The 19419-nt window shown below is 44.5% G+C and overlaps 1 protein-coding gene across 2 annotated transcripts in view; it reads right to left on the bottom strand.

Moving 5' to 3' along the window:
- The window catches only part of LOC119172694 (alpha-mannosidase 2), a 72238-nt gene extending 62026 nt beyond the window's left edge, over positions 1–10212 (bottom strand). The window contains exon 1 of one of the 2 annotated variants that reach the window (XM_075892865.1): positions 10077–10212. Coding sequence is in view for 1 of the 2 variants with exons in the window: in XM_075892866.1 (XP_075748981.1) it covers positions 1066–1110 (45 nt within the window). In the remaining variant the exon portion in view is untranslated. Of the gene's footprint in view, positions 1–1065; positions 1201–10076 lie in introns of those variants that run through there. The other variant, XM_075892866.1, reaches the window with a different exon arrangement.
- Between the last annotated feature and the right edge of the window lie 9207 nt (positions 10213–19419).

Genomic DNA, 19419 nt, shown 5'->3' on the forward strand with positions numbered 1-19419 from the left:
TCGAAGCAAAACAGAAGGCTCAGACACATAGATTGTCACACGCTGCCAGACACAAGAGCCACTCGTTGTGAACAGCGTAGAAGAAGCTTCTGAAGAGCTTTCTGTCAAATGTGAAGCATTAACTTCATTGCCCGAACTGCATGACAGCAGCCCACAGACTACAAGCTGCAGACTAAACACCACATCAAGTTGTCAAGAAAACTGGCGCGATGTTCAAGAAGGGCTCCCACTGCAACACGTTTCGCATCAACATCAGCAACGTCAGCAAAAGCAAGTCCAAGACCATAATGAAGATTCGATTACAACCAGCCATATCGATGCATTCGAATTCCGTAATCACCGTCATAGGCAGCCTTCACGAATTCCAGCGCAGATCAGAAGTTTACAATTCCCGTCAAGCAAAGTCAGCCATCTGCTCATGGAAAGACATCCTGGCCGTTTTTCTACAAGGTCCAACCTTCCACCTGGTTTCCCATTTGCACAAATATCGCCAACGCTAACCTATTCCATACTATACACAAATCAAGACATTATTCAAGCCCCCAATGTACTTGACTCTTCGTCTTGCTTACGCAAGCCACCATCCGGTTTTGCGTAGCTCTTCTGGTACTCGTCATTCTCATCGCACGCCTCAGGATATCGCTCTATACGCAATAGACCACCTGAAATATCGGCCAAATACCTTGTGAAACCACTGCAATTCCAAAACGGTTATACTTCAGGAGCGTTTAGCTCAATTCTTCCTCAAAGAAACAAACATACGAAATCGCAAGCACATCAAGCCTTGTTAGCGGCGATGTCAACGTCAGGAGCTGAACCAACCGAAAGTAGAAACAGTACGGAGTTACCATTGAATGCAAGTCTCACCGATAAAAACGAAGTGGTATCTACTGCTTTCATCGACAAAAATCAAGCCTGCACCCCCCACATAAATAACACTGGGACTACCGAAAGCGTCTGCTTATTCAACGATGATGACCACCCACAATTTTCACAGCGCCATCACCAAACAAACAAACAAAAAAAGACGACAACGAACGAAAACTTCAATGAAAGCAAACTCACGCCTTGAGCAACATCGAAGAATAAGGTCTTTGATCCAAGGACCATTTCAAGAAGTAGGACTTTTCCGGATGAAGGAACCTTGCCACAGACGCTTTCTGCGCCTGCGGTTACACAGACGACAACACCATGGAAAACGCCAAGAAAGACGTGGAAGCACTTTTTGCACACCACTAGCACACTTGCCTCACGCCGTCACCATCTGTCAAGAAGCACGCATTCTAGATACAATGCGTCTGTCGATTCCACGACTCAGAATCCAACGCATGAGACATCTGACCTTTCAACGCTACGAGGACTCCCAACATTGTTCGTTTTTCGCTACTATCCAGGCTGCGTCATCATCATTTTTTACGTCGAATGCATACTTATGCTGTCCCGAACGCTACAGCCAGCCTCGCCCACCAGAGTTCTCACTGATGTAACCGGACTGCTACCCTCTCCTGTGAATTTGTTTGTGTGTTCTAGTTTATGAAACTGCCTTGTCACAAGGAAATACTTCGTGTTTGGACGTTTTCCGCTTAAAGACTCGGATTCTTCGTGTTTTGTTGGTTGTAACACGCGCATACTTTCGGGGGGAGGGGGAATCCTGTGACGTAGGAAGGCAGTGACTGATGGTAGAGGCTGATGAAGTGAGAATGAAATAAACACACACACACATAAATAAATAAATAAATAAATAAATAAATATATATATATATATATATATATATATATATATATATATATATATATATATATATATATATATATATATATATATATATATACAACCTGCTTTGGCAAGGGACCTCATGCTCAAGGCTCATGTCGATGTAACGTCAGTTGTAGTTTCGGTGCTGGCTCTACAATTTCAAAGTAAAAACACTATTTGCGTACTCTTATCGACTATTATAAAAGTAGACCCAACACTCAACCAAAATTGGCTTTGAGCCGACGTCTTGCAAACGGCACGCAATGCCGATTTTGGCTCAGTGTTGGGTCCACTTTTATAATGGTCGAATAAACATTGCATATGTACTCTAATTACTCGATCTATTGCTCGACCCGGAAGCAATACGTTAATTTCGCTTTTATCGTAGGCAGGCATTGGTGCCTGTGGCAATAGGTTTTCGACACTTTTTGTTCCAAGTTTCGTGACCCATATAATTTGACCATGAGTTACCGTTTAAACGTCGGTGTATTCGACGTGCCTCGTAGGTGCACGATGCACCATTAATCTATTTACAAAAAACACAACGACCACCCAGGGGGAAAAAAAAACAGCATACACAGCTATACTCGCCGACTGCTTCGCATGACAGTGATCCTGACAATGCGTGGGGTAGCCTTTTTATTTTTGTTTTCTTTAGTACCCTCACGACCAGTCTTGGCAATGTTGGGGTGATAACTTTGCAAAGTGCCCATATATAAGCGTGATGATACTTATGCAAGATTGCATTTTTGTGGCAGTTTTTTTCTGCTGCTCGTTTCTCAACATCGTGTATACAAGCGTGAGCGCAGAGCACGTTGAGGATTTCTTTCGTCTGTTCTACGAGACATCGGCTAATGTGGCAAAACGAATCCGGCAACAAAAAATATGCGCACGTCGCCTGACAGCAGAGTTGCTCAGCTGCCATGCGACCGCTCCGCGTTGTTTGCAAGTTTTCTCCCTTTTACATACGTCGTCAGAATAAAGCCAAGAGCACGTACTTAGCCTTGCGACGTCCGTAGCTCGTTGTTTTTTTGCATGGGCGAATAAAAGCGTCTCATCTATCCGCGTGCACTTCTATATGTCGCCGCAGTAAACAGCTTCACCTTCCAGAATGCCAATGAGCAATTCATTATACGATAAGATCACTTCGAGTGACAGCAAGGAGACAGCTGCTTCTCGGTTTGCTTGCTGACGACATATCGCTAAAGTAAGGCGTCGCACGGCCGAGCTCGAGGGCGTGGATTTGCGATTTGCTGCATGGCCAAGGCGACGGCATTTCGAGGGGGACAGCATGCAAAGAACGTCTCTGTGCTTACATTTAGGTGCGCGTTAAGGAATACCAGCTGGTCGATATTAATCCAAAGTCCGCCACCAAGGCGTTCCTCATCGTCACACCTCGGTTTAGGCACGTAAAAAGACCTCAGAAATTATTCTTACGTGTTGCTTATCATTACCCTGTATTTTCTGTAAGAACGATAAAGCGGATGGTTCACACTCAATAATACAATATCGGAAGTTTTACGTGCCAAAACTACGATATGATTGTGAGGGAGGCCGTAATGAAGGGCTTTGGAAATTTCGACTATCTACAGTGTTCTTTAAGGCACTACGACATGACAAAGTACACGGGCATCTATTTCACTTCCACCAAAATGCGACCGCTACAGCCCGGTTCGAATTGGTGACCTTCGGGTCAGCAGTCGTGCACCGTGACCTCTGACCGACCGTGGAGGACTGGTCTTCACTCTCGATGCCGTTATCGGCTAACAGAACTGCACTTTGGCAGAAAAAAGAAAAGGACAGAACGAGGAGGAGAGGGTAGAATAACCAAAGTAACAAGGTTGCGTGAGAACGTATACGAAAACATTTACCTTATAGCGAGGCATAGGAAAGGAGGAACGAACACAGAACTTCGAGACGAGCACTAATTTGCCGCACGCCGACACAATAGCGGAAGGGACGTGGTGCTGAATACCGACTGAAAGTCTAACTTCGGTAGGGCAAGGATATATAAGACCAAGAACGAGATAAAAAAACTAAAGAAAAGCCCAGGGAAACAAAAAAGGCATCTGTATATTGTGTCACATCTTCGTCGCGCATGTATCAGCTTAGATATTGCTTTACGCGATGTATGTTTATTACATCATATCTGATTTGAATACTTACCATCTGGCTTGAATGCCGTTCACTCGGCGCCTTCGTTATCATGGCGCATTTGCGCAGTGGTGTCGATGGCATGAAAAAAATGGCTGCCACTCATCGATCTCTTGCAGAGTGAACGGCATTAAGTATAAAGCAAACAGGATACCTCGAAGATAACACACACACACGCACACACACACACACACACACACACACACACACACACACACACACACACACACACACACACACACACACACACACACACACACACACACACACACACACACACCACTGTTGATTGAATGATTGATATGTGGAGGTTAACGTCCCAAAACCAGAATATGGTTATGAGAGGTGTCGTAGCAGAAGGCTCCGGAAATTTCAACCACTTGGGGTTCTTTAACGTGCACCCAAATATGAGCACACGGGCCTACAGCATTTTCGCCTCCATCGAAAATGCAGCCACCGCGGCCCGGATTCGATACCGCGACCTTCGGGCAGCAACTGAATACTTTAGCCACTATACCACCGTGGTGGGGCGCAGCATATACTGTATCGAGGTTACTAGATTAAGAGTTTATTCTAGTAACGTTGCACTGTATAGAACCTGGAGTCCTCTTTTTCTTCTTTTCATTTTGGTAACTATCCATTGTTTTTTTTTCGTGAGACGTGATTTTTTTTCGCGTATAGTCCCTTCAGTTGCGGCTGGCCTCTGGCGAGAGACATCGCTACTTGCAAATTTCCTTAAATCCTGTTAATGATAGCGTTAAGTAGTATAACATTTTGATTTGTTGTTATCGCAATCAATGCTTCACCCATGCAGCGAATCCGCTACCTCTATCTTTCTTGCCCAGCTCGAAGTATGACCGTCAATATGGAGTAAAACCTCCTCAGGAGCATGCATCCTTTCTGAAGTCCTGAGGGACTTCAGAAAGGATGCATGCCCCTTCAGATATATATATATATATATATATATATATATATATATATATATATATATATATATATATATATATATATATATATATATATATATATATATATATATATATATATATAACATGGATGAATTGCTTCGGCTAATGTTCTTGAAGCCAGCACAGGAACTGAGACCTAAAGAAAGAAATCGCACGCGGTAAATGTTTACACGTATACAGTCATGCTGCAGCCGGAAACACTTTCGAGAGGCCGAAAAACACGGAAGCTAACAGCTCCGCGATTGAAAACGCCAATTACATGGCAGATGTTGGAGAAAAAAGGGTAATTGTTTCTAATAAACTAGAGCTCTGTCAACGTCAGCGAAAAATCGATCGACGTGGAACCAACATAGCGAGCGCTTCCTTTCGAATCCTGTTTGTATCAGCTGGCGTTTCAGCCTATGGTGTAAATTTCAGTGTAAAGCGAAGCAGGAATAACGATAAAATAACACTAATCATAACAATTGTGCATGCAGGTATGTGTGTGACGTGTATAGTTGCTCGTTAGCTAGTGTCGAAGCACGGATTTCTAAGCGGCGATACTGTGCGATAAGGAGCTTTGTTTTCGCAGAATGCGCGTCGTAACACGTCTGTGTCTCGTATAGAAACGATATATATCATATATACGCATACAAAACATGAAGCTGTATTAGGTCAACTTTTGTTGAAGCTACGTTGGGGAAGTGGTTCTAATTAAAAAAAAATACGACTGATAAAGAACTGTCAGTCGATGACGAAGACAGCCACGCATGTAGGAAAGCGACACGTGAAAAATGAATAAAACCTGCCAAAGCTGTACATGCCGCCAATTTTGCGCCTTTTGCCGTTACATGGACGCTGGGAGATGTATACAACACGCGAAAAATGCCTCTGTAAACGCGCCCCGTGGAGTTGTTGGCCTGAAGGAATTAAAAAGAAAAATACTAGCCAGTATTTACGGGTGCTTTGCAGACCGGGACGAACAGCAATAAAAAAAAACAGTCCTTTTGAAACAATTCTATAGGTGCGACCTCAATACGCTCTTGTCCGACCAACAGAAAGCACTGTTAATTCTAGTACTTTGCGCGAATACCACGTTTGTCCTGAGATGCGGGTATAACAACAGTAACAAGGTGACCGAATTCAGAAAGTCATCCAGGGTACATTGTTCTGGAACAACGTTTACGCAAACGATACATTGAATTGAATGGCGGCAATTTGAAGACTGCACAAATTGGTAAGCATCACACCGCGACCTACACGAGCTCAAAGGAAGAAAACAGGAGACGGAGAACTAATTTTTTACAGGTTGTAACGTTTCTAAGGTGCCACACTAACTAGTGCGCCAAGCGATCCGCACGGATTTGATTACGACGTGATTACGACAAAGCCAGACGACTCCAAACGCTTTGCTTACGAAATTGTTTACATTATTCGCGTAGAAAATAGGATGTAGGTCAGTGGTACGAGATAGAGTTTTCTTGGCGTATTTCATACGACCGAATGCGCAAGCATTCCTGTGCCGACTCAATGAGAAAATGTCCATTTATATATCGCATGTATGTATAATACGATGATCACTACAAAGTAAATACCTATAGAACAAAATAAATTGCATTGTCAGTGCTGCATGCCATATAGTTTCTCACATTTTTTTTAACTCTGGCACTGCGATCGTTCCGTCACCATGCATGGCATAGAATTGGGAATGATGGATAGTAGACAGATTTACGTAATTTTCACGCTCGCGACTTCGAATGCACTTGAGGCTTTGTTTGTTGCCCTGTTTTGGCGTTCGTTTCGGATCAAAAAAGTTGATAGTGGTGAACTTCGTGAGCCGATCTGAATTGTTGAGCCCAAAAAGGTTGAGGTAAGAAAGTGGAACTGCTGAACATTTGCTGAACTTCGTCTTGTGATAAAGCGCCCTCAGGCACACATAGAGCCAAACAGAGCCGAAAGTACGAAGCTTAGGCAAATACGCCTTTACTACACATCGTTCTCATGCTGGCTGAAGCACCACGGCTTTACTACACATCATTCCCATGCTGGCTGAAGTGCCACGGCTTTACTACACATCGTTCTCATGCTGGCTGAAGTACCACTGCTTTACTACACATCGTTCTCATGTTGGCTGAAGTACCATGGCTTTACTACACGTCATTCTCATGCTGGCTGAAGTACCACGGCTTTACTACACATCGTTCTCATGCTGGCTGAAGCACCACGGCTTTACTACACATCATTCTCATGCTGGCTGAAGTGCCACGGCTTTACTACACATCGTTCTCATGCTGGCTGAAGTACCATAGCTTTACTACACATCGTTCTCATGTTGGCTGAAGTACCACGGCTTTACTACACATCGTTACCATGCTGGCTGAAGTACCACGGCTTTACTACACATCGTTTCCATGCTGGATGAAGTATCATGACTTTACTACACATCGTTCCCATGCTGGCTGAAGTGCTACGGCTTTACTACACATCGTTCCCATGCTGGCTGAAGTACCACGCATTGCGTTATACATAGACAACAAGGGCCAGATTTTTTCCTCTGGTGTATTATTAGGAAACTATATCCCGCATGTCCCAGGCCCTGACACACACATCGTGTCCTCCTCAACCATTGGGCTAAACACACACATGCTTGTGGAATGCTAATATAAATAAACTATATGAATGATTTGTACCCGTGATGCAAAAAATAATAAATTATAGAGAAGGAAAGGTAGGGAGGTTAACCGGTCCGGAATACGGGGTTTGTTATCGGTAAAGTGATAGCGCCTGAGAACAACGTGGTATATATACAAAAATTCGTGACCTACAATAGAATTCTACGCTTAGGTATAACAAAGGTGTATGACAATTAAATATGACATTTTATATGAACGAACCGGCAACATAGGGGCTCTATTCCTGCATAGTATGTGGAGTACACACATAGCATGTGGGTTCTCATCAGAGCACAATCTCTTAATGAGGGACGCTGTAGTGCTGGATTGATTTTAAGAACCTGGGGTTCATTAAAAGCACAAACGTATAGATCTAAGAACACGGCTGTTCTAGACTCATCTGTATGCTGTCGCTATATGGGAAGGTTTGAGGTCGCGACCTCGACCCTATAGTTTCACGTCATTCGAGAGTCTCACGAGTCACACGCACACAAAAGAAAGACACGTGAACTGAATATACCGTATGTGCTTACGTCTACCAACAAGCGCGAACAACAATGTTACAGTATCGTCATAACCAATGAGTGACCATGATTCGTTGCGAAGGGGAGTTCAAGGAAAGCTGTTTTATTTGTGTCAGTTGACGAGTCTTGTTTGTCGGTGGTCTGCGTATACTAGGTTGTATTCTTTCTATAGCTTAAGTCAATGACCTTCTTTACTCAGTAATCTCTTACTTTGGCATTTGTGTTGTGCTGTTTGTTCCCCTCTCTTGAGTCCGTGTCATTGACTTCTTTTAAGATCAATATTCGCCGCTGACTTGCTCCGCTTTATAAGGATCAAACATAGGGTTCTCAGCAGATGATAATGTTTTTTTATTAATAAACTGCGAACCTGATATCGTTTCACAACGTTCACTTTAACTATATAAATAATTTTAGGGATACTCGTAATCTATAAAGTATAATAAAATTAATCAATGTTTGTGTCCTTTTTACTATTCAGGCCCTCTCCAGCTCGCACCACATTCAGCTTCGAAAGTTCTTATTATGTTTTATAAATGTATGCCCCAATAGCTCTACGCTTCCCACAATCCACTTGCTGACGAAAAGGAGCCACGAATTTCGCGTGAGTCACACAAAAAATCATATTTCGTCGGAAACGCGCAGCCGCTTGGGCACAGTCGCTAACTCCCGAAATCACATATTAATGAACTTAAGCTCTACATACATTAAGGTAGCAAGGTATACACACAGTACGCGGAATGTATAAAATAATAAAAAAAATTCTTCTGACAGTGATTAGACATGTAGTGATGTCAAGACGACAAAATGTAAACGTGAACAGATGTTACGCCGACTTTTTTCTTCCTGTTTGTGTAACACTGCAAGGCTCACTGCGGCATATCACGAACTCGACGCGCCTGCTTGACGCGCTGAGAAACTACTGCTACTTTGAATAAAAAAAAATAGCTAAGCTAGTTGGTTTAGGTAATCATGTTAAGGAGACCACGTGTACAAACACGGACACGACTCAAGAGACTACAAACGCCGACTCAAAACTAATATATTAAAATCTTAATTTTTACGTCCCAAAATTACGTTATTATTGTTAGAGACGTCATAGCGGAGGGCACCGGAAATTTCGACTGCCTTATGTTCTTTTAACGTGCGCCGACCTCGCATAGCAAACCGGACCTCTGTAGCCTTTCTCCTCCACCGAAATGTGACCACCGCGGTGGGGATCGAACTGATAGCCTTCGGGTCGCCGACTAAGAACTGAAAAGGCGCACAGCGGCGAGAAAAGGTGGTACGCACAAACGCACCTGCGCGTGACCAGGCAAGAAGAGATACGTCCCAATCCGGCATGTGTGGTGGTTACATATAGCGAACACGTGAGAGATAACAGTTCCCCCATTTGATTTCTTCTCTATGCAAATTAACGGATAGACGGCTAACGCGTGCACTATGCCGCTGTTACCGCGCATGCACGGCCTTAATAGTTAGACGCTGATTGATTGATTGATTGATTGATCGATCGATATGTGGGATTTAATGCCCAAAACCACCATATGATTATGAGAGATGCCGCAATCGAGGGCTCCGGAAATTTAGATTACCTGGGGTTCTTTAACGTGCACCCAAATCTGAGCACACGGGCCTACGACATTTCCACCTCCGTCGGAAATGTAGCAGCCGCAGCCGGGATTCGATCCCGTGACCTGCGGGTCAGCAGCCGAGTTCCATAGGCACTAGACCACCGCGGCGGGGCTCAACAGTTAGACGCGTTTCTCCTCGTGTAAAACCGCACCCACACCGAGTTTAGGCGCGCACTCACACTCTCGACAGTATAAAGACAGACAATATGTGCCCCCGGTTAGCGATATGTTATGCAATGGTCTCCGGTTAACACTGCAACCTGCCTGTCCTGCACAGAAGCCACCACAGCTAAAAGGAACCATACAAACAACGCCTGTACGACAGTCACTGAAATTCTTGTTATGTTTTACGAAAACCTTAGCTTGCTATGCAAAGAAAGCGTGTTTCCTACCTTGCCTTACAAGAATAGATTGGATGACCGAGACTCCTCGATATTCCTCTTCCGTTTGGACAGACAAAATGAGGCAAGTATGTACAGAATACAAGGGGCGAACGAACAAGCAATGAAAAAGGTGGAGAGGAAGAACTGATGGGTGAGCGTGAAGCTCGTTCGTGCACGTCGCGAAAAGAACTGCGGTACGCGCACGCGTCTTGACGCGGATACGGCGAACATTCATGACGTCGCAGATGTCGCTACAGCCACTGCAACAGCCGTAACAGGTGCTTTCAATCGTGGCAGAATGTTTTGCGGTGCGCAGCGCGATCAACACGTGTGTAGCAATGCCGAGAAAAAAAGGAGAGAGGGAAATCGTAAAAAAAATAAACGTGGCAGAGCAACAACGGGTGGCATATTGCTGTAGCAGCAGCAATTTACAAACAGACAGAGAGAGTGCCGACGTTGGCTTCTACTTGAAAGAAGTGCATCGCACCTCGCCACCTCACTCCATCTCTGTCACCGGTTTCTGCTATTATACAGCAAGCTTCGAGCTGTGAGCCCTCGAAGTGTAATTGTTTAGAACCAAGAAAGTATGAATGAAATACATAAATAAAGATATAGACAAAAAAACAAGCAAACTAAAAAGAAAACTGAGAGAAGGAGATACAGGAATATAAAGAAAGAGAAGAAAAAAGAAAACGTGGCTGATCTTCCTATATAACGATCGTCGAAACAGGAAAGTGAAACGAGTATTCACAAAGGCAGTTTAGCGTACATTGTGCATTGTTTCAGCAACAGCTACAAATTGCATGCCAAGTCATGTCAGAACGGCAAGCAGCTCGAAACTTGCAGCGTGCACCTGAAGCAGAAATCACGCATGATACGAGCGCGGACTAACAACTCTCACAGCTCGGCCCTCCAAGCGCGCTGTTCAAACAGAAATATGCACGAAACGAGCGCACAAATATGAACACGACACGAGCGAACAAGTGTCAGCAGCGCGCTTCTTTCGTAAACGCAGCCGCGGCAGCGGGCGAAGTGACCTTCGTCCTCTGCTGAATTACTAGTCCGATAAGCACGCGCGCAGGAGAGGCCACGCTATGAAGACAGCGCTTCGTGGAGTTGGAGGCAGTGACCTTCAGAGCGCGCCAAGCGCTCCCAACGCAATCCTGTCACGCTATCGCGCCTATAATAAGGAACGTGCTAAAGTTTCGAAGCTCTGAGGACCGCCAAATGGTGTATGGTGTATATATGTATATGACTTGCCCTTTCGTTTTGTTTATCTTTTCAATGTACTGGTATGTGTTTTACAACGTCATATCTGTGACGGAAATACGTCAGCGGAGTCGTTATGGACCCTGGCATAGAACACTTTCGTGTTAATGAGAGAGAGAAAGAAAGAAAGAAAGAAAGGAAAAGAAAAGAAAGAAACAAGGAATTCCTGGTAAAAAGAGAGAAAGAAAAAGCATGCATAGGTCTGCCACAAAAACATCAGCACAAGAGACCCATGACCACACAACCAAAATCGCGACTAGCAGTCAAAATTGTGCCGAAGGATAGCCTATTTCATTCGTTGGGTTGACGCTCTGATGTCGGGTGTGCTTAACGCTCACGAGTTAAAATTGCCCACGTGTGTTCTCGTCATTCCTGGGTGTATACTAAGTGTCAATCACCCGTGGCACATAGCCGCATACAAACGGCACATACCCGCCCGCGGGTATGTGCCACTGTCTGGCGGGAAGTGTTTGACGATGCACGCAACGGGAATGAGACATTATTCATGTCTTGACCAGCACGTCATGTTTGTCAAATTATCTTACCCTCCCATGCTTATTTTGGTTCACGGCAAGTCAAGGGCGTGACCACGAGAGCCCCCTAACGTAAGCGGCTAGATAGATAGATAGATAGATAGATAGATAGATAGATAGATAGATAGATAGATAGATAGATAGATAGATAGATAGATAGACAGACAGACAGACAGACAGATAGATAGATAGATAGATAGATAGATAGATAGATAGATAGATAGATAGATAGATAGATAGATAGATAGATAGATAGATAGATAGATAGATAGATAGATAAGCTCAAAGTCACCGAAGTTCGCTAAGAAATGCTTCGCATTTAAAACTAAAGTAACTCTAATTATTTGTTTGGTGAAATTTGCGATAACGCGAACCTTTCGTTGATTACCCACATGCTAACGACTACTATTCGCTTGGTAGTCCCTTCATTGCGCGAGCAGAAACCTCTGTGGTATTAAAACATTAATTTAAGGTGTTCATGCTCCCCAGTTATCTCATTATGAAGCATAATATACGTTGTGGAGGACAGTGAGTTAATATTGACTAGCTGTAATGACATACCTACATTTCAGCACACGAGCGTTCTTTATATTTCTCTCCAGCCGAAATGCATCTCCAACGATTAACATAAAACCATTACGTCGTGCTTTAAAGAGGTCCTGCAGCACTTTTTGAGCATGGTCAGCGAACGCTGCCGATCGGTAGTAGAGGCTCCCGACAACACGCGAGCCAAATAATATAGCACAGTACGCGGCTTGGAATTCACAATAAATGATCAAAGTCAGCTAAAAATTGCTTCCTCTTCTCTCGACAAATCAGGAAATGTGCCCAAAAATCACTCGGTAGAACCCATCTATCAGCCATTGGCTCGTTTGAACATGGCGTTGGCGTGCTTGCTCGTTACAGAGATCGCCACGGGAGGCCACTACTTGTCCACGCGTGCACACGCGATCACACTGAAAAGCTGCGCATTCGAAGAAAAACAAGAAAAAAGAAGTGCTCAAGGTCACGAGGTGCGCGTGAGGTTTTTGTGTGGTCCTGCCATCCCTTCCTGCTTAGCTTCCAGTGCTTTAGTCGGGACGAGAGAAAAGAGAATGCAATTGCAGCATGCGACAAACCTTTGTAACTTCACTCGATGTATTCTGAAAATTTTTGCGGCATTGAATTCGTGAGGCAATAAGCTCCTTGTGGTTTAACAGCTCGAAAAAACTTACTGGGGCTACAAAAAGACGGAACAAGCGCTGACTTTCAACTGAAGGTTTATTGACAAGAAGCTCTTTATTTTACTGATAAGCTCTTCCAGTGAATTCACTCCATGGTTACTTGATTGATTGATTGATATGTGGGGTTTAACGTCCCAAAACCACTATATGATTATGAGAGACGCCGTAGTGGAGGGCTCCGGAAATTTAGACCACCTGGGGTTCTTTAACGTGCACCCAAATCTGAGCACACGGGCCTACAACATTTCCGCCTCCATCGGAAATGCAGCCGCCGCAGCCAGGATTCGAACCCGCGCCCTGCGGGTCAGCAGCCGAGTACCTTAGCCACTAGACCACCGCGGCGGGGCCACTCCATGGTTACATGAAAAAGTGTTTCAGGGCACCTTTAAAGCGGGTCTTTAAGGTTATACGTATGCTACAAAAAGAATTTAGGTTACTTCGCGAGAAACCGGCCGCCTGAGTATTCTATGCAGCTTGGTGGTGCGAGAAGAGATTACATTTTCACGGCAAATACTTCTTTTTCGACCCTGATGAAGAGACCATGTCTGGCATTTCATGCTTGTCAGGACACCCTTGCTTTTTGGCGCCTCTCTAGACCATGGGATCAGCGTACACATCATACATTGCAACAGAACGAGGATTTTGCCAGATTTTGGCGCGCAGACAAGGTAGTTAGACTGTTGCATACAGAAACCGTGATAATTTGCATACTTGGTCCACCGAGACGTAACAGTGGCTAGGGTGCTGGGCTGCCGACCTTAAGGTCACGGGTTCGATTCCGGCCGTGGCGGTGACACTTAAGTGGAGGCGAAATGATCAAAGCCCGTGTGTTGTGCCATGTCAGAGAATGCTAAAGAACACCAGACGGTTAAAATTTCCGGAGCTCTGCACTGTACGGCATCAATCATAACCATGTAGTGGTTTTCGGCCGTAAACCCTGAGACATTATTATTAATATCATTGTATTTTTCGCGTGAACAACTGCAGGGTCACCGCGCTGTAATACTGTCTGGCTGTTACACCCTGACTGGGCCTTCCGAACGGTTCGTCTTTTTGTTTGTTTGACGTGGCGTGTACTGTGATCAGCGGATCACAGCATACAAAATGACGAAAGCGGATGATGGCAAACGCTTCATCCATTCCGCAGAACAAACTGCGTCAACACACGGACGAATGCCCGAAAAAGAAGTACAAAACAAACCTGAAGACTGCAGAAGTATGTTGTATATAGCCTTAAATTGACATGTTTCATTATGTGAGCACAGTACAACATGGTGGCCTCGACGCCATAAGGGCCATGAAAGGGTGAAGGGCAAAACGGGTTGAAAAAATTGATCTTTCAATTTTCATAGCACGATATTCCCGCATTTCTGACGATTGCTTCTGCGAAGTGTTGTATTTTTATGCGCAGCGGAAAACATTTAAAAATGGCCCCAGACACTCCTCATCCCGTGACTGCACAGCAGTAACTCGAAATTCCGATGGAATTTTCTTCAAACACTACTTTTCGTCAGCAAAAGAACATTTTCTCTGTAACCCACTGCACCGATTAAGTTCAAAGTTTTGTAACTTAATTCTGAATAACGTGCGTCATTACCGAAGCAAAAGAATGGTATTGCCGGCATAATTATACTTTTACAAAAGTTTAAAAAAAATGCCTATTTTTGTCGTCAAGCATATAAATTTTGAAATAAAGAATGGTCACGCCTATATATATTATTTTTGTTCGATAGCATACCCTGTGCACATGTAATAAGCAAGAAATATTCCACCATTTTACATGCAAAATCATGTTTCATGAAAAAATACAAAAGTAAAATGACTAGAATTTTATTTTTAAAATGGCTAAGTAATTTTTCGCCAAATTCAGAAAACATCTAGTAAAATTTTTATTCAAACAAGTTGTAAAATTTTGTGAGGTTTGCTTCAAGAATAACTAAGTAATGGGCAGTAGTAGTAGCGCACCTGTACTTGCTGGTCGAGGTAAACAGCGTAAGAAAAAAAAGAAGACTGAGCAAAAGAAAGACACAAGACGAGCGCTCTGAGAGTTGAGGATAAGAGTTAGTATCTTAGTAACCTGCTATTCGCTGATGACATTGCCTTTGTGTTCTGTTTTAGATGCGGAAGCATCTTATACTCGCGCCTTGTAGTGCGCCGTCCGCACCGCTTCTCGAACATTCGACAGCTGACGCGCGCGCATGCGCCGTCGCGCCGTCGCCCACCATCTGTGTACTACGCAGAGTGGACGTGCTTTGCTTCACCGAGACGTGGAACGCCAATGACGTCGACGTTGCGGGATACGCTTCGGTCGCGCGCACGCACGGGTTCCAACGACCTGCGGCCGGTGTGGGAATTTACGTCAAGCGTGACGTCGACAACGACTCCTTCATTGACCTCCGACTACAGCCCGGCGTTCAACAACGCGCCAACGGCGAGCACTGCGTTGCTACCGTCTGTGGCGTCGACGTCATGACGATGTACCTCGCGCCAAACCTCTCTCGTGCCGCCGTAGAAAAGTACGTCGACGAGGCCGTGCAAGATTACAGAAAACAACAACCGCAACATCGACCGTTCATGCTAGTTGGCGACTTCAACGTCGACGTCATCAAAGACGATTGGATAGTCGAATACATGGCGTCGCGACACTCGCTGAAACGCGCAACGCACGACGACTGCAAACACCACCAGCCGACCACCATTCGCGGAACCTGCATCGACCACGTCTTTGCAAATTTCGACCTACGACCGATGCAACCCGATCCACTCACTCTTTACTTTACCGACCACAAAGCCATCGTCCTCAAAGTTCGTCGCATTTAATAAAACACCGCCCTTTCGCATACGTGCCGTACGTGTTCACTCATTTAACACCCCATTTCACAACCACATTAACCAATTTAGCCATCGACCCAAGTAAGTCGCAATTTAACACCCGTTAACCAATTACATGCTTCCGCATCCTCCTCAGTGTTCCCCCGAGGGAAGCTGCGGGCAATTTTTTTTGCTATTCATCCCCCTTGACTGCATACCACCTGTGTGATTATTTTCATTATCCATATCCCCCTAATTAATGCAGAGATGCGACAATTTGTCTCGAGGGATAAGAAAAGAGCGGTCGCACGAAGGCAAACTTTATACTGTCCACGTCACATCCGTGCCGAATTGTCTAGTCTCGAACGTTGTCCCATAAAGTGAAATAAAGACAAAGAAACTAAAAAAAACCTCTTCCAGCTGCATAGCTTGCGGGGGATCGAAGCTCGCGTGCTTAGGCGAGTCTCAAGCCGTACGTCAATAGCGTGTCTAGAGAAGATGACGACTGTGCTGACATTTAGGAAATACTACGAAATGCATTTCCAAATCAGGAGAACGTCTGTGTGGGAGTCAGCTCACCTCGAGGCGCACTGGCACGTGGACGTCAATAATGTTTCATTTGAATATATATATATATATATATATATATATATATATATATATATATATATATATATATATATATATATATATTTCCCTGTCGTTAAAATTACAACGAAAACACACGCCCCGTTAAGAAAACACCACGCGGCACGAGCGGTGGCTATCAAGGGATGTATTCCTTCGTACGTCAATGCGTATATATGGCTGTGGCAACCTACCTTACCGTGCATGCCCACACAGCAGCAGCTCTAAACAAAACAAGTAACAGGGAGGATAGTGTATTAGATATGTATTCTTGTCTAGCATTCTTGTCTGTTGGATGTCATTGATATTGTGTGAAAAACACAGAAAACTGAGCCTATACATTGGTTTCGTTTTATTTATATATATATATATATATATATATATATATATATATATATATAAATGAGATCTAACAGGCAGTAATGCCAAGGAAAGTATAGGGGAAGATATTGGATCAAATTGCGATGTATATATGAAGAAAAGGGGGTGAAAAGAAAACTTGCCATGGGCAGCATAACTGCCCACGGCGAGTTATCTTTTCACCCACTTTTCTTCATATTTACAACACAATTTGGTGATGTAAATCACCAAATTTACAGAACCACACTTCCTGCATGTGGAACAAATCTGCACAGTTTCGTAGACAAAAAAAACACAAAAGAAAAGGTTATACAAGCCCCTTGTAACTAAATGAGTCATCGCGTGAGGCTTGAACACATACGAGACTGGACCAATCTCGGGAGAATTGTTCAAAACCGTCTGGGTAAATAGGAGGGGCCTCTATAGCGTACCTCTATATAGAGCTAGCGCGCGCTGAACAGTGCGGCTTCTGAGTAATTGAAAATGTTATACAAATACTCTACTTAGAGTGTTAGAAAGAGTTTATAAGGCAGCATTCTTTGTTGCCAAGTTGAACAAGCGAGATTAGTGCCTGCCGAGAGAAATTGCAGCTGACTCCTGCTCATCCCACGTCCTACCTACCTGTTCCCTCGTTGTGCTGTATACAGAATATGTTACTCCTGCTGGTTGATGACCCAGCTCGAAGGACCAAACAGAAGTAGCTATTTGCCTCTCTCTAGCTGAGGGGCTTCTCTCCAGGCTCCAGAATCTATAAATTATGGGCCGACTACGAGAAGACCGTCGTAAGCCGCAGAAGCCAGCAGCCGTGGCGTATTGCGCATAAATCATCGCTCGCAGCATGATGAAGTATTTAACACACTCCCCGAATAAGAGTATCGCGCCGAGTGCAGCCTCCTGTAAGAAAAAGCGTCTTGTTGCTTTTCGCTTCACTCTTTACCTTCTAGAACCACTCCATGCGAGGTCGCTTTAGGTTCGCACAATAGAGGTATCATATGGCGTGTCACACAATCGCGTGTGCCCATCTCTCTGCCGGCTACTCGATGCGTTCTCAATGAATGAGCTAGTGACGAAACGCTTTCCTCCAATGTACAGTGCAGGTGTATGCTATAATCTTCTGACCCCTTCGTATGCCAGATCAAAGCGTCAATTAGATATAAAGAGTTCAGTAACCTGCGCTTCGCCGATGACATTGCATTGCTGAGTAACTCAGGGGACGAATTGCAACTCATGATTATGGAGTTAGACAAGGAGAGCAGAAAGGTGGGTCTCAAAATTAATCTGCAGAAAATGAAAGTAATGTGCAACAACCTCGAAAGAGAGCAGCGTTTCCAGATAGGTAATAGTCCACTTCAAGTTGTAAAAGACTATGTCTACTTAGGGCATGTAATAACCACGGGGCCGAACCACGAGATTGAAGTAACCAGAAGAATAAGAATGGGGTGGAGCACACTTGGCAAGCACTATCAAATTATGACAGGTAGATTGCTACTATCCCTCAAAAGGAACGTATATAACAGCTGCATCTTGCCGGTACTTAGCTACGAAGCAGAAACCTGGAGACTTACAAAGAGGGTTCAGCCTAAATTGAGGACGACGCAGCGAGCAATGGTAAGAAAAATGGTAGGTGTAACCTTAAGAGACAAGAAGAGAGCGGAGGGGATTAGGGTACAAACGGGGGTTAAGGATATCATAGCTGAAATCAAGAAGAGGAAATGGACATGGGCCGGGCATGTAGCGCGTAGACAGGATAACCGCTGGTCATTAAGGGTAACTGACTGGATTCCCAGAGAAGGCAAGCGGGTTAGGGGGAGACAGAAGGTTAGGTGGGCAGATGAGATTAAGAAGTTTGCGGGTATAAATTGGCAGCAGCAAGCACAGGACCGGGTTAACTGGCGGAACATGGGAGATGCCTTTGTCCTGCAGTGGACGTAGTCGGGCTGATGATGATAGTGATTATGATGAAGTGCAATAGAACATGGTTACGCTTTAACGTCCTTTTCTTTCATCGGCGGTCCTACTTCGATAAGTCGGTCGGGCTCTTGACGCCAACTCGGCTTCTGGAGTTCTATACACGCACACAGCAGAGCTCCGTGGTGTGAGCGTCAGTTGCGACACCGTCGAAAGCCCAACGGCATAGCATCAATCGATTTTATAACCGTACACGCGTGCGTCAAGCACCACGGAGACACGTAGGCGCATGCGCAGGTGTGAGGCGCTGCTCATTACGCCATTGTAAGGTTCGATTGCGTCCTTCGCGTTGTCGCCATTCCACAACTTTGCGACGACAAATGTCAAAGTTCATTCGCAATGCCTCAGCCAGCAGACCTGCTTGACCGGCTACGCCGGTGAACGGCTGTTTGATCTTACGGAAAATGCCTGATTCGCGTAGACACATTTACGAATTTAACATTTATCAGCAACCTTAGTGATCTGCAGTACACATACCATGAGAAGGAAAACGTAGAAGTTATCTTTATGGTATATAATTAACCAGAAGTAATTAGCAAGTAAGATTATCGTTCAATTTAC

Source organism: Rhipicephalus microplus, chromosome 4 (assembly GCF_043290135.1).
Source record: "Rhipicephalus microplus isolate Deutch F79 chromosome 4, USDA_Rmic, whole genome shotgun sequence".
NCBI lineage: Eukaryota > Metazoa > Arthropoda > Arachnida > Ixodida > Ixodidae > Rhipicephalus > Rhipicephalus microplus.